The 15,795-nt window shown below is 44.5% G+C and overlaps 1 protein-coding gene across 2 annotated transcripts in view; it reads left to right on the forward strand.

Annotated features, from left to right (window-relative positions):
• The window catches only part of Epp (Ecdysteroid phosphate phosphatase), a 59,702-nt gene extending 46,405 nt beyond the window's left edge, over window positions 1–13,297 (forward strand). For both annotated transcript variants that reach the window (XM_075692807.1, XM_075692808.1), the window contains 3 exons: window positions 6,633–6,725; window positions 8,814–9,062; window positions 11,264–13,297. In XM_075692807.1, coding sequence (XP_075548922.1) covers window positions 6,633–6,725; window positions 8,814–9,062; window positions 11,264–11,544 — 623 coding nt within the window. In that variant the 3' untranslated portion in view covers window positions 11,545–13,297. The remainder of the gene's footprint in view (window positions 1–6,632; window positions 6,726–8,813; window positions 9,063–11,263) is intronic.
• The last annotated feature ends 2,498 nt before the right edge of the window (window positions 13,298–15,795 follow it).

The raw sequence follows: 15,795 nt of genomic DNA on the forward strand, positions 1-15,795 counted from the left end.
AATCCGTGCCATCGTGGACGTCGCCAGCGTGCACAGGAGCACGCTGGCGACGCTACTGTCACCACGCGTACTGCACAGCTTTGCTCTTTCCATCTGTGGCCCTTTGTTGAGTACTGACCGGAGAGAGACGCGTTTTCACCTGGCCAGGCACGACCAATGTCTCTGTTGCAGGTCGGTTCTCTCCCTCTCTCAAGGCCTTCAAGGTAAAAACTTGGATGCAGCGCTGCGTCTCTCTCTCATGTTACATATTGGAGGCTATGCGCTTTTCCTACGAAGTTTTTTGCCAAGAAGCGGCACCAGGTAATGTCTAAAACGTGGCAGCCATGGTGTTTATTGGTGCTCGCATTCCAAAGAAGCATAGCCTTTGAGATTCGTGCCTGTTATTCAAAGAAAAGCATAGCTCAAATGCATGTTTGGATGCCACCTATGCATGTAGTGGACCTCAGCAGCGTGCAGCTGGTGCAGCTACGAGAGTACAACGGAAACCAACATCTCAGCAGCTTGTGGTGCATTTCAGTTCTTGTTCCTGGGGCAAGCGTCGGCGGTGCTTCTCCTCTCCTACCTGCTTTTCTCCCGCTTTCCGCTCCCTCTAGGCGCTGAGCCATGCTCCCTCAAGGGCTGCAGAAAATAGCGCTAACCTTTCCTTTCTCAACACGAACTACTTCTCTCTCGGCCGTGCAAAGGCACCTTTAAAGTCCAGCGTTTTCGGCACGCATCACATGCGACCTGTCACGCTACACCGCTTGGGCTGTGCCAGCCAAAACGCCGTCCTCTCTATACTTCGACGCACACGCTGTCGGCTGCTCTCTTCGGTGCATGCGCAGAACGATCCCCAACCCATGCGCCACTTTGAACAGCTGTCTGTGACTGTCAGTGAAGCCAATGTGGCGAAGCGAAGTGGGCGCCTTTTTAAAGTGAAGCTTTCTTTGCCTCTTCCTTCGATTTTCCCACTGCTGATGCTGTTGCTGCTGTTGTCTGGCACACTGCATCCAAGACAGGAGCAAGGCAATGGAAGAAACTAACTCATTTTGACCCCACCACATCGGATGTGCACAATGCCCTCTGGAGCTCTTTGGGCATGGCCACATTAGCCTTTTGACAGCTGTAATTATCCATGACCCCCCTCAAAAGCATTGCAGAAACTGAGTGCTTACCTTTCTAGTAACTTGCGAGTCGAGAGGGGACATAAATAGAATTGTAGAGAGGAGGGGGGGAGAAGAGGCACTTCCGGTACAAGGAGGGGAGGGGGGAGAGGGAACAGGTGACGTGAGAAGGCAAGGAAACGCTAATACGATACGACAGCAGTTGTGGGGAAACTGGATAAGCTTAAGTTCAAGGTATGTTACAGTATGTTTCTGCTATTTCTGAAAAATAAACACCGTGCTAATATGTCAAGTGGACAACTTATGCAGGGCGTGCAGAAGCAGAAGCCGCATTAATTAAAGCGCACCGTAGGGTCCAGGCGACACTACGGAAGCAGTTGCACATCAAATCAATACTGTGCCCGCCGTGGTAGCTTTCCGGCTATGGCACCGCTCGAGGTCACAGATTTGATCCTGACTGCGGCAGCCGCATTCAGATGGAGGCAAAATAAAAAATGCACGTGCACTTAGATTTTGGGGCACATTAAAGACCACAGTGTCGGAATTAATACAGAGTCCACCACGGTGGCATGCCTCATAATCTGATTGCTGTTTGGCACACACAGCCCCATAATCCAAGTTTAATACTTCTTCTGTCACAATGTGATGTACCATGTGAGGCAGTGACAGTGCTCACCCATCTGAGTTTGTGAAATATGGCGCACAACAACGCCTCAAGCAAACACCTCTCCCTACGTGTTCTGTGTACTACGCAGACAAACAGCAGTGGTGCACGCAAGGTAGCATGTAACATCTACTCACCACTCTCGTGTTAGACTAAACATTGAAGAAATTAAGCTTTTGCCGTCAACGTTACAGCCAATTATCATCAATAAAAGCAACCAGCACAAAAATGGTCGCTTACATCGATTGCCACAGTGCGTGGGATCTTCATAATTTTCTCTCCACGCCATGCATTATGGGTCGGCGCAGTTGGCGCGACGAACGCGCATATGGAGCAAGAGTCATCTCGTCGTCGGGCACGTCGCATCTCGTTGACTGCGTCCAGCAACGTTGGCTACACCAGTGCATCAAACTATTGAGTTGTTGTTCTCGCCAACATGACGTAGTGTGTACGCGTGCACGCACATTATGTCAGACTATATATGCACCTTAGCCAAGCAATTTTTTCTGGCTTTCATTAGTTCGAATTTTGTATAATTTGAACTTTCGTAGTATCCCCGCTGAATTGGAATCAACGAGCTTTTACGGTACACCAACATGTCCAAACTGCCACTCTTAGTCTATAGTCTATCCCATTCAAGTGTTGTGCACAATTGTGTACCCCGAGATAGTGCATCAAAAGCAAATTCGCAGATGAAACCAATGATATTTCAAACATGTTGCAAACATCGTGAAACACTTATGATTGGACCTGTGCTGCAAGTTTGTGTGATAAAGTCAACGCTTGTTAACACGGGCTGTGATGATCCAGAGGTGAAGGTCTGTTATATCCTAAGTTCTCTCCAAAATTACGGTCGCATTATGTTGTAGATTGACAAAACTTTGCAAATAATACTGCTGTTTAACCCCTAAGTGATCGCAGAAATACTAAGAACGTAGAAATTAATATAGATAACTATTGATAAATGGGTTTACGTGGTAATCATACAACCAAGCGTCCCGACGTCTTCCTTTCTGCCATTTACCCAGTGCTGGTTGCTGACAAATGGTAATTTCCCCATACTAGAACATACAGTTGAACCCACTTACAACGATACCGGATCTAATAAAATATCAGCTATAACCATGAGAAGCTGCTACACCATCAACTTTGTATGTTTTCTATGGTGAAATAACCCGCTTACTACAATGCCCCGATGCTGCATTATTGGTTATAACAGCACCGTGTCATCGTTTTATTCCTTCTGTTGTCCTTGTCTTGGGTGCGCTGTTACAATCGGTTATAACGATGAAGTCTGGCTGCTGGGTGTGCGAGTCGAAAGATGGTGAAATGCAAACTTCTTGAAAAGAAGAAACGAAAACGAAAAATTCGAATACGCTGCACGATGGGCCGCTGCTTCAATAGCCACCGTGCGCTCATTTTCCAGCCATCTCCACACGCCTCTCCCCCATCTCTCTTCCATCCTTCCGAACACAAATGGGCTGCGCCCATAGCTCTAAGCTGCCCCACCCTCCGAAACACGATTGGACCGCACTAACTGCACTGCTCGCAGATTGCTCGCAGATTGCTCACATGTTGCTCGCTGGCTCCTCATTCAGCGCCGATCTGCAACCAGCTTAATCACTCGCATTTGTCTTTGTTGGTTGCGTCGAAATCGTTCCTGGCCATGCTGTTCCTCAGCCTCATTTGACCAACAGTTGGTTTGACTTGCCGCCGAAACAGAAGATGGCTGATGCGCCCACTGACCATCGGCTATACACGACGTTGCCGGGGAAAGAAAGCACACAGCTATAGATTTGGAAACTAAGTGCTTCTAGCCGATGAGGCGATTGTCGTGAACGGGCTTGCATCAGATGGCAGCAGCGGCGACGGCAGCGATGATGCGGAAGGGCAGGTTGCCTCAACATTATCCTTACAGAAGGCCCAGCAGGTGGTTCAGTCTCTCCGGGGCTTCGTTTTCACGAGGGACCTTCCGCTACACTACGTAGAGCACCTGGATGCCTTGGAGAAGGATGTCGGCAAGCTTCAAGTAATGCATGCAAGGCTGACGGACATAGGGTTTTCTCGTGCAAGTCAGTGAGAAGTATGTGGCGCGATGCTTGTGGCGATCCCGCCTCAGCGTTTCTTCTGGATTTCTCAAGCTGACAGGCTGCCGCGACAGCCTTTTCGCAATTTTTGAAAGGCCCATTTTGGGGCCACCAATGCAATACCTCAGCAGTGCTAGCATTGTCGTTTGCCACCCGTGACCCCTCTTTGCAGTTGTTATAGCAGTGCCATTCTTTAACGCCGACAGCCACGGCTTGTTACACACGATCGGAGTGCCCAGGAAGCAGTTAAACGAGTGAACACAATCAGCAGCCAGATGGAGAAAGGTAGTGGGGAGGGGCACTGGCCTCCCAACCGTTGTAGTTCTCTCGCATCAGCTCCGCCATCCCCCTATTTTGATTTTTTCATGCAGCCCGGTTATAACAATGATCAGTTATAACAATGGAATTTTTGTGGTACTTGAATATTTTTATAAGTGGGTTCGACTGTACACACATCCACACAACGGCAAGATAAACTGCCGGCGCATTGGCAGGGAGACTGACGACCAGTGCTGCTGTGCCGGCCACCAGGGCCGAGCATGTTGCCACCACCAATGACAAACATTGGCTACAATTTGTTCTGCACGCATTACAGTGGCCGGTAGTATAAACTGACGTCTTAATTTTGTTTTTCGCGACAAGCAGCGATTACTGTTAAATCTGTAGCACAAACTAGAACTGTGCTGCAAGGCGAGTTCAACTCGGAGCCTACATCTGGCCACCACTGCACTGCACGCGAGACGATTTGACCACATCAAGCGCCTCACAATCTCAACCTGTGAATAGCAGCAGTTATCTTCCTTTTTGTGCAAAGTGATGCGGTGAGAAACGAAAAAATGTTCGGAACGGTTCATTTCGCAATTGTTGGCGGTTGTTTTAGAGAGCACCGTATGCTATGGCTTTGCTACAAAGCTGGTTTGGCCTAGTGGGGCTCTCGGCACTTGATCGGCACTGCACCAACAGCTGTGGGCAGCGGTGCTCTACTTGTGTGGTTGACGCAAAAACTCTTCAACGGCAGAGCGTCATGCGGAACACCAGTGTGGAAAACATGCGGGTAGTGTATTCATTCCTTAACCCTTTGAGGGTCAACGTTTTTCACCAAATGTGACCTCCCATGGTCAAATTTTGTGATTGCAGATTTAAAATCTTCAGCCATACCTATTTTGGAAAAAATTTACCACAACTTACTTTAGAGTGACCATAAAGTAACAAAAAAATATTTTCCTTAGGTAAACATGCATTCTTTATTCATGAATACAGATGGGCTTCCATAAATACTTATAATAGAAATAAGAAAGTAGACACACTGAAATAGAGATATTCAGATTCAGCGCTTGGGTTGGTAGTTGTGTGCATCAGAGAAATCATCACTTAACTCGCAGCAGAGCAACCAGCACGCATGCCCGTAGCATAATTGAACTGCGCACCTTTAAGAAAAGCAAAACGAGTCGGAAGCTTGCAGTAATCCTTCATTCCATCGCTAATGAGGGGCAGTCAGTCATTGCGAGCCGAGTCTCGAGAAAAGAAACACAGGCATGGCAGCATTGTTTGTATACGGCGGCATTGTTTGTGTAAACCAACGCCCTGCTGTCAATAGATGTGATCACACCCCTGTGAGCAACAGACAAGCGAGCATCTAGCGGTGACCCTTTGCGAGATTAGAAACCGGATAAATATCGTTTTTTACGAGCGCAACAAATGAAAACAGCCTGCAAGACAAAACCAAAACTAACTGCCGCACGCCTTCACATGTGCAAATGCACAAGCGGTCGCTGAAACGTCTAGCGTATGAAAGTCATGGAATGAAAACCAAAACACTGCGGAGCAAAAAAAAACAAAAATTATTTTATCCACACATGGTGGCAGCACTTGCTGGGCAACAAAGAGTCGAAAAATTGGCACGTGCTTTTCAAACATACAGACGATGCCATAAATATACTGCATTGACCATTTGGGACTTACTAATGGCACCACATATTTACGGCGTCGACCCTCAGAGGGTTAAGAAAAAGTGCATTTTCACAGATTCCTCAAGCAGCTGGAAATAGTTGCGTGCAATGCACTGCTGCACGCACGCATCGCCACTGTAACGTGCATTGCATTTACACTATCTAGACAAAATTTTCCCAAAAATTTGTTGTACCCAATAGTCTGTTATAGTCGGGTCTGTTAAAGGCAGAATTGGTTGCATTGATAATAAATGCAGGCCAACGTAAGTGAGAATAGTCTGTTATATCCAAAAGTAGTATGCAGATCCATTGTAACAGGTGTGATCTGTATGTGTAAAATGATATAGTAAAATTAGTTGAAATGTAGTAGACAGCTGGGTGTTTCCTCTCGATGTCAGTATGTCGTCATATAGCAAGTTCACTTCTTTCATTGTTTTTAAGAGTGTTTTACATCAGGAGTATTTTCAAGTGACTGGGCAACTGCTTTCCAACTGTGTTAGACATGAAATAGTTGACATCCTCGTATCTAATGTTCCTGTAAAGAGTTGTCACAGCAAGTGTACATTCTGTAAAGTTTTCAAAGCCTGCAAGGAACTGAAAATTCTTAGTCTCTTCTGCAGCTGTACACTTTTCGTGGTAATGAAGATGCAATTAATGGGGCAAAACTAAACCTTCAGTGGACAGAAATAATTGGTGCCTGAAGAGGCTATAAATTTATCTGTGGCAGCAACTGCATCGTCCTCTGCTTTTCTTGGGTACTTGTCTTTCTTTGTTGTATCAGAAAGTCATTTGCATTGTTAAGAGCCCTTATCCTTTTCTCTACTTTCAGGGAATGCTATGTGTGAAAGTAGCGTCACATTCAGTCATGTGTTTTCATCTCCATCTCTGCGCTGCATACAGACATGCACTAATATCCTAACAGGTAAGTATGTGTGCCTCCCCAGTTTTGTTTGGCCTCAAGCTTTTCTGCAAGATTCTCTGGCAAATGCTTTGTTTGTGGAAGCTGTCTTGACACATTCTTCATGTTGTTTATAGTAAATTCACCCAAAAAGTTGTTGGTTCAGTATTTCAAGTTGTGACATTAGCAGCATCATAAAATAGGAAGGCTTTCGTAGTGTGATATTTGTTAAACATGCTTGAAGTTGAAACACGAACACTAGAATGTAGGTGCATTTTGCGAGGGCAGATTTGCTGCTGCACAAAGACTGTGTGTCCTGTAGTTCATTCAAGCTGTGTAATTTCTTTTGTTGTTTATAATAACCATCAAATGAAGAAGAAAATGAAATGAGAGTATGTGGATTAGATAGGGAGGTTCAGCAGAACATAATCTTCTGTTTAGTTGGTTTGACACAGCTTGCAGACATTGTGAGAAAGCATGGAGAATAACAGGACAGGACAACCACAGGGAATTCCGCCGTCTCTGCCGTGTATTTGTCCTGTCTTCCCTGTTCTGCACACTTTCTGCCTTGTTTTGCAAGAAAGTGCCCAGGTGTGTGGGGTTGGGCATTGAAGAGTAGCCGTCTCTCTTCTTTTCTGATGTGCCTTGAGGTCAATTCCAAAAATGAGCAAGTCTGGTAACCTCAGAGTGTCTGTCAGTCACGGCAGTGCCACACTGATTTTAGGAGTAGTTTTTTTGTAACGCAGTTACATTAGACACAGGCTAACTTGTGCTCATTTCAGTAGAAACACCCGCAATAGTTGCTTGGTGGCTTCGACATTGCACTGCTAAGCACCAGGTAGTGGGATCAAATCCTATCCACAGCTGCTGCATTTCGATGGTGGCAAAATGCAAAAACGCCCATGTGCTGTGCATTGGGTGCACATTGAAGAACCCCAGGTGGTCGAAATTAATCCGGAAACCTCCACTACAGCGTGCCTCACAATGGGGTTGTGGTTCTGGCGCATAAAGCCCGAAAATTTCATTTTTTTTTTTTAATTTTGGGTAGAAACAATTCAGCAAGATGTGGCAAGAAGGGAAGATGAATATGCTCTGTCATTCGTCTTCCACCTTAGTTTCCTATTTATGCACTCTTTCAGCCTGTAGTTCTTTGGTAACAACAAAAATTTCACTTTCCAACTTCTCAACTAGCCAACTTTCTAGTCTTATGGTAGTTCTTTAACACATAAGCTCTCTTTCCCCTGAAAACTGTGGAACTATGGATGCAAGACCCTTTTACACAGCCTAGGGTAAACTACAGTAGTACACAGTGCGGCTCGTGTTCTCTGGACGAACGTTGTACATCTGTCTTAGAGGGAAAGTAAAGGAGAACACCGACCTGTTCTGATTGCCTGTAATGGAATAGCTTTCCTGCGTGGCTTCTACAGTCATGCACTAGCGATCTCCAGTTCATGCACTACCAGGCCCTGCCGCCTTAGGCCTGCGAAGAGAGGGTGCCACATAGTCTTAAAAAGCACCGACAGAGCAGTGTAAAGAAGTTGCACCAGCAAGTTCTTCAGATTTGCTTTCACATTAAAATCTAACATAGTTTTATTTGTGTTAAGTTGTCTGCATGATCTACTAAATGTAAGGTCATATTGTCTCATGGAAGGCGGTTCAGTCTGTTTGCAGTCATGGCACCAATTCTTTAGCCTTAAAAAGCACTGACAAAGCAGTGGGAGGAACTTGCCCTAGTGAGTTCTTCAAATTTGCTTTCATATTGAAATCTAACAGTTTTATCTGTCATAAGTTGTCTGTATGATTTACTAAATGTAAACAGGTTGTGTTGTCTCATGGAAGCTGGTTCAGTGTGTTCACAGTCATGGCACCAATTATTTCCCTAGGTTGCATCATTTTCTCGCTTACAATGGATCTGTTCTCTGTAAAAGCGTTGCTTTGGACATCTCAGAGCACTAATCTATCACTTTAGCTTGATTTACAGTATTGGTGTTTTGTGCCCCTTTAATGCCATAACCTCTGACAAATTTTTGTCTGCCTTGTAGCCATGTGGTCATGGGTCATCATTCAGAATGGCTGCTGATGGCCTTGTCTTGCTTGCATGCGTGAATGCAGCATTGCACTTCGAGGACATGCTCATCAACGTGGAGCCTGGGTTATTTGAGTGGCTCGCCTGGTACCCCGAAGGCACGCCAGCATGGATGACACCTGCTGAGCTGAAAGAGCAAGGGTTCCACATCAACCTCGACTACAAGCCGCTCATCGAACCTGAGGAACTGAAACACAAGAAAGAGTCTGTTGACCAGTACTACATGCGGAGCTTCTATGTTGCTCAAAATGTCTTGAAGAGGACAGCATCGGAAGGTGAGAAGGCTGGTGGGCAAATAAGTGTGAAAGCTGTTCCGCAGGATAAGTTTGGAAGACATCTCATCATTATCATTATTTATTGTGCCCTTAATAGCCTCTTTCAGGGTATGACATACTGGGGGGAATACAAAGAATAAGTGATACATTGAAACATGGTTACATAACGTCTAAAACAAGTAGACATCTCATAGAACAGCTGGAAAAAACAAAGAGGGAAAGAGATGATTTTTCAAAATTATCTAGAGTTTTAAGGGCCTTTTTTTTACTATTTCTGGTAAATTATTCCATTCTTCAATTGCTGTTGGTAAAAATGATTGGTTAAAACTATTGGTCGAGCCATATAGGTGCTGCACGCTACAACGACGTACACTGCGACACTTTGTCCCGTTGCCCTTCTTGTGCATCAGCTAAACCAGTTCTGCGTCTGCATATTTCTTAATCCCACTCTATCTTCTGCCACTGACTACATTTTGCTTTCCTGCCTGACACCACTTTCTCCTGTTAATTCCAGCTATAATACCATCTGCAGTACCTTAGTGCCTATGGGTGTTTCGCAGCTGAGCTCAACGTTGCAGGTGCCACATTTCAATGGCGCTGAAATGCAAACACACCCGTGTAATAGATTTAGGTACACATTGAAGGACCCCAGGTGGTCAAAGTTAATCCAGAGTCCTACATTGCAGCATGCCTCACAATATGGTTGTGGTTTTGGAGCGTAAAACTTGGGAATTTATTTTAGTCTTTCTTTATGTTAACATTACACTTATAATTTTCTGTTCTATTGATTGTTGTGTGTTCTTTAGCTAGTTTTCAAGTTTCTCTGTTCTCCAAGTTTTGCAGGTACACCAAGTACTGGCAGAATAGAGGGATTACTGTATATATTTTATTGTTACTTTTGCATTTTTTTTTTTCAAGGATATCAGTAAGCTTTTGCTCATAACTTGGGAGTACCTGTCAAACATGTCCTGGCCTGACCCATATATGCATAACTTTCATAACTTACTCCGAACTCTCTCATGTCTTTGAAAAGCTGAGCTCGTCAGCACAATCCTACCAACATGTGTTTTCAAAAAGTACAGCTCGTCTCTTACAATTGTCTACTTGGCCTACCACTTTCATGCATTAAACTTAGATTACATAACCACACTGTCAAAATCAAATATCTAATGCTTCATTTGGTCACAGGCCAATATGGCGACACAAATTGATTGGGGCATCCAGTGCACAAGAGAGGGAATAGTAGGCGCATAAAAACGAGTAACAACAGCACAAGAAATGACATAAGAAGGAGACTGATGAAGCGCTGATGTTTTATTATGCATACAGTAAATACATACAGATGTGTGAAAAGGGGAGGAGTGAGGGCAAGCTACATGGCAAAAAAGAAAAGGCATGATATTGAAAATCAAGGTCACTACTGTATATGGGCGCCATTACCAACATGCTAGAAAACCGATTTCCTTGGTGAGGGATGATATCGATCGCACACTCACACACATGTCACCTTTTCCATCAATGCAGTAAGCCTCATATAGTATCGCACACACAAGTTGGTCACTGTAACGCCTTAGTGCTTTGCACTGATTAAATAAAGTCTTACAACCACCTCGAGAGTAATGCGCTGCTAGGTGGCTGCCTTCACTTTCCTTCATTAAATTTGGATGTTCTCTGAGGCGATTGTTAACAGAATGACCATCTTGTGTCCTGTTCCTTGCACGGTTACTCTCTCTCTCTCTCTCTCTCTGAAAGAAGTGCACCTTATGGTTGAGGCATGGCATATAATTAATAACAGTAGCACGTGCCTGAGTGAGCCCTCGGTTATCCTGCATAAAGAATTGCCATGCCTAAGATGGTTATCTTTTGTGAGTACACACACACATACACACAAAAGGCATTTGTGTTGTCCTTTGCATTGTGCTCGTCACGTTTTCACGCCTACCTTTTGTACATTACATCAACTTACGTGCACACAAAAGGCTTTAGCTCTTAATATTTTTTTAGTGAATTGAATTTCTTTTGCTATTGCATAATTCTCAATTGCTGCCAATTTTCGTAACTCAATTCTCGTAAGATTTCCTTTTCATAATTGCTGTACAAGAAGAAACAGAGATGTTAAAAATGGCTTATATAGTACGTAACTCATTCATAAACTGATAAAGGCATGCAAATTTTTTTGTTCCTATGTCCTGCTGCTACAGGTGGAAATGTGCTGCTTGTTGGCCATGCGGCAACCCTGGAGACATGCACTCGCCAGTTGACAGGTCGTAAGCCTCGGTCAGCCACAGAGCTTGTACAGCTGGTGCACAAGATCCCGTACTGTGGTCTGTGCGTGGCCCAGGAGGTTCCAAACTGTGGACCCCAGGCCGCTGCAGAGGGCACCACTGGAGGCACTGGCTGGGCACTGGTGGCGCCTCCTATCCCTCCTTTGACCCACAGTGCTAACACTCGTTTTGATTGGCGCTGCATGCTTTCCACGTGATTGAGCTGCGTGGGCAATGCTGCTGGGTGGTGCAGGAGAAAGTGTCGGCCCCGAGGGGCACTTTCACTCACCAGGTGCGAAGAGGAGTAGTATGGCTGTGCCGCCAGAGCAAAGTGTTCAGGGCCGGTTCGCGAGGCAAGATACAAAGGCGACACATCTTTACGACTTGCCATTTACAAACCATCATTGCACCGGTGCACTGTTATGCAAATCATTGAAAGGGGCTAATGTCAACAACCTAGTGTTTTCAGAACAGTAGTGCATGTTAACATGTTAACCAAAACTGATGTTGGATCGCACTGGTCAGTCTGGAGGAACAAACTCTTACGTCCAGATTTTGCATATTGGCATCTGCGAGAAAAACAATGCAAGAAAAAAAAAGTAGCAGACAAGGAAACACACAAACACAGCTGTGACCCTACCCTTGTCTTCGCCATTTCTAGCACATTTAGCACTATAACCATAATGTATTGCCCATAAGCCCAAGCTACTAGAGCTGCCATGGGAACACAAAGTGCTCCATTTCAGATCACAGCAGAGATTGTTACAAGCACCCAGTTACCAAAATGGTGTATACTTTCCACCAGGCTTGTTAAGTGATTCAATGCTGCTGTTGCCTGGTAGCTTGATTTGCTTATCAAATTACTTGCTGCTAAACGAAGCCTCAAGACAGCCCCAAGCACAGCCAGATATCATACGGTAAAGCACAATGTTGCCCAGTGATGCTTTACATACAGGGTTTAATAAGGACAAACTAATCCTCTCGGCAGCCCAAAGCAGTGAAGTCCTCCCTTGAAGCTCTGTCTGGACATGTGTGTAGACAGCAGAGCAAGAAAAAGCAATCTTCCGGGGAGCTATATTCGGTGACAACCTAAGAATTCAGCACAAGCTGCACCCACAATACTGCAGTGAACCTGCCCTCCATGCCTCTGCTCTTCGAATCATTTAGCTCGAGAAAGGTGAAGCCAGTGCTTGTCCCGAGTTCTTCTCTGAAAGAGAGCCACACCAGCTGAAATCTGCTCACAGCTGAAGGGCTATTTCTTTGCTAATGTAAATTCTAGGCTAATTGAGAAATAAAAACTCGCTTCTATCTAAAATATTACTTTTGGCTGAGTCCTGATATTGTGAACTCCCATAAAACCTGACAAGGTGTTCAAGTTTCATCCTAACACCAGCGATACAAAGATAGGTCTGTGCAGTGAAATCAGCCATCTTACGGGAAAACGGAAAGCGCTTGATATCACGGAAAGGAACAAACATAATTGGCTGGCACATCTATAGGAAATCTCTTCGAGTTGGGCAGCGGTGCATATGCCGCTGCATTTTCAGCTTGTCGCCGACTGTAGTTGGTCAAAGACGACCATAAAATAATGGGAACCAAGTTGACCAGTCCAGTCGACCAGTCTTCTCCGCCGTGGCTAAATAAGTAACTTACTGCAGACTGGCCAGTTAAATTTATAGCAATACAGTACCGCAGATTCACTCTGGCTGTTGAAGGCCATTGTAGGACTTGAAGCATATTCATAAAGAAACAAGGAGTGGAGCGACCACTGGTGAACAGAGTAAATCCACTGCTCTGGGAACAAATAGATCATGATGATGTATTTGCAGCTGCATACGGCTGCAACTGGCCTTTAATTGCATGCAGGTGCCAACTAGTTCAACAACGATAGCTAGGTCACTCAACATTGAGTCTGCACATGTGATATTGGTGTAAGGTGGTTAGAAGTAAACTTTAGTTTTGGTCTCGAGACACAGCTGTCTTCGAAACACCGGGGTTGTAACACAATTGCTCTCTCAGCATTGTGCTTCAACAGAAATATCATTCATTGGGTACCTCAGTGCTTGCTTCTGTGCTACTAAGATGGTAATGTATGAGTGCTCTCATTAAAAATAGTCTCTACGCAGCTTTAGAAGAGTGCCGACATGACATTTTTTACTTTCCATTTTTTGCTTCAAGTAAAAGTTTTAGACCTAGAAAAAATATGAATACCAATTTGCATAATAGTTTTTCGGTGAACCAGTTTCAGTTTTGCTTCCCAGGAGGCGCATATGTCATGATGCAGAATGTGGTCACGTGAAAGTACTCTAGCAAAGCCTGCCCTTGTGTGAGGCCTACAGCCTCGTTCTAGTGTGTAAATAATTGGAGATAAGGTTTCACTAAGCAGCGCACAGTTTCAGTCTCAAAGGCCACGCGCGCAAGTTGGTTAATTTCTGCAGGCCACTACTAGATTGCACTATTTACTGTTCTGCTGATGATGCAATCATCCCCGTATCTCACAGAATCGCGATCACGTGGTGCAGATCCAGCATGCTTTAACTGTATCACTCTGTCATACTTTCGAATGCATAAGAGGGCATCGCTGCAAGAAGTTTGCTTAGATTTTGAATGCGTGGCGTCTCGTTTCGTTTAAGACTGTCATCAAAAGCTGCTAGCTGGGGGGAATGTCAAACATAAATGAACAGCATGAAAAATTGCCACCTTTGGGAGAGCACCTATGAGGCGAGCTCTTCAAACTGCAAGAGTGACTCAGTGAAAGTAATCATAGCCAGCCGCTAATGGTTGCATTATTCTGCATAGCAGTCCGAGCACAGTTTGAAGCTTGTTAGTAGCCACAAATCTGCCTTGTGTAAGGCCCATACCCTGTAAAAAATCTGGAAAAAAAAGTGTAGGCCTTACCCGAGTGAATATGATAGCACATCGTGAAGTCCTGGTGCTCGCTCCAGCTTGTTCAATATCTGCTGTGCTGCTCCATTGGGCTAGTTTACGAGCAGCAGCAAAGCAGACTACTGAGTGGGCCAGAGCAAGTGCCAAAATTTCACAATGTTCTACTCCCACTTGACTACCTTCAGGTAGTCAAGTGGGAGTAGTGGGAAACCTTTGTACTCTAATTAAAATGTCCAGGTGCTGCCATATTGGGCTGATAATACAGTAGCTACCCTATTTCGTTGCTGAGCACTGACAATGCATCCCAACAACTCCTGTTGTTAGGATGCAGCACAGTTGCTGCAATCGCCCACCACCGAGCGAAAGTGTGTATTTGTTGACATAACCCATGCTACAAGATTCTCAAGAAATTTTTTATTGAAGTGTGGGATGCAGCCAACATGGCTTCAGCAAAGAGGAACAGCCATGAAAGTGGTGGTGACTGAGCATACAAAATTATTCTTTTGGGGCTGTGGCTTGTGCCGACAGTTGTGCTGTGTTGTGTTCATAAAGAATTGAATGTTGTTGGATGCAGTTGCCTGCACAGGTTATTTGTTTTTTTTTTTTTTCTCAGGAGTTCTAAGCTGGGCTAATAGGTTTTGATTCATTATGGCAAAACAGCACTGACAATAGTACGGGTGAGACAGACAACATAATGCACTGTTTTTTTTACTATGTAACTTCTTACAAGGGCAGTAAATGCAGATACCAGTCACATGCAAAGCTATGTTATGCAGGTTAAATTTTGTTAAAGAGACACTTAAGGGAAAAATTGCCTGAGCTGTAATAGTAAATTACCCTTCTACAATGCCAAAAGAAACACTAAATTGTGAGAAAAAACATAGTAAGCCCAAAAAGACTCAAAAACAAAAGGCTGGTGGCAATGATGCCTTGAATTTTCTGCACCAGCTAGCCGTGACATCGCGAATTCTGACAGTGTCTGCTCAAGCCTGGTTAATATTTCATTGCTACATTCTAAAACAGCCAAAGACTGCATTAAGCAAGTTTCAGAAACATGTACTGAGCCACAGTGGCCCTAATACGAGAAAATGCTTTGAAATATGTAACGTCACATTGACGTACCAGTGCTTGGGTTTTGGCACGAAATTCTAAAAGTTAAGCTTTGACCTTAATTTTCTCTTCTAGTAATCAACCTCTTACCATGAAATTAATGAAAATGAACTTTGAGAGAATACTTCCTCTGTCTAAACTGATTCAGTGTGTCTCTTTAGTGCCTCTTTAATTACCTGCTGAAATGAGGTAATTTTTATATCAGCTACACAGGGGTGTCCTGAAGATGATGGTGCCCAACGGCTAAGTCTGAAAGGGTTCGTATGTAGCACAGTGACAGGGAGTTGGCATGTACTGCTAAGGTTGTCTGGGTATTTCACATCACTATCATTGTCATCATCAGCCACCTTGAAGAGAAACCTGTGGCATATCACAGTTTCAGTCGGCACCTCTCCTGTCTGTAACTGTAGCGAGAGAGTACAGTGGAATCTCAGTTATGATCTTTTGCAAGTTATTCTAAAATGTCATTTACC

Source organism: Dermacentor variabilis, chromosome 5, assembly GCF_050947875.1.
Source record: "Dermacentor variabilis isolate Ectoservices chromosome 5, ASM5094787v1, whole genome shotgun sequence".
Taxonomy (NCBI): domain Eukaryota; kingdom Metazoa; phylum Arthropoda; class Arachnida; order Ixodida; family Ixodidae; genus Dermacentor; species Dermacentor variabilis.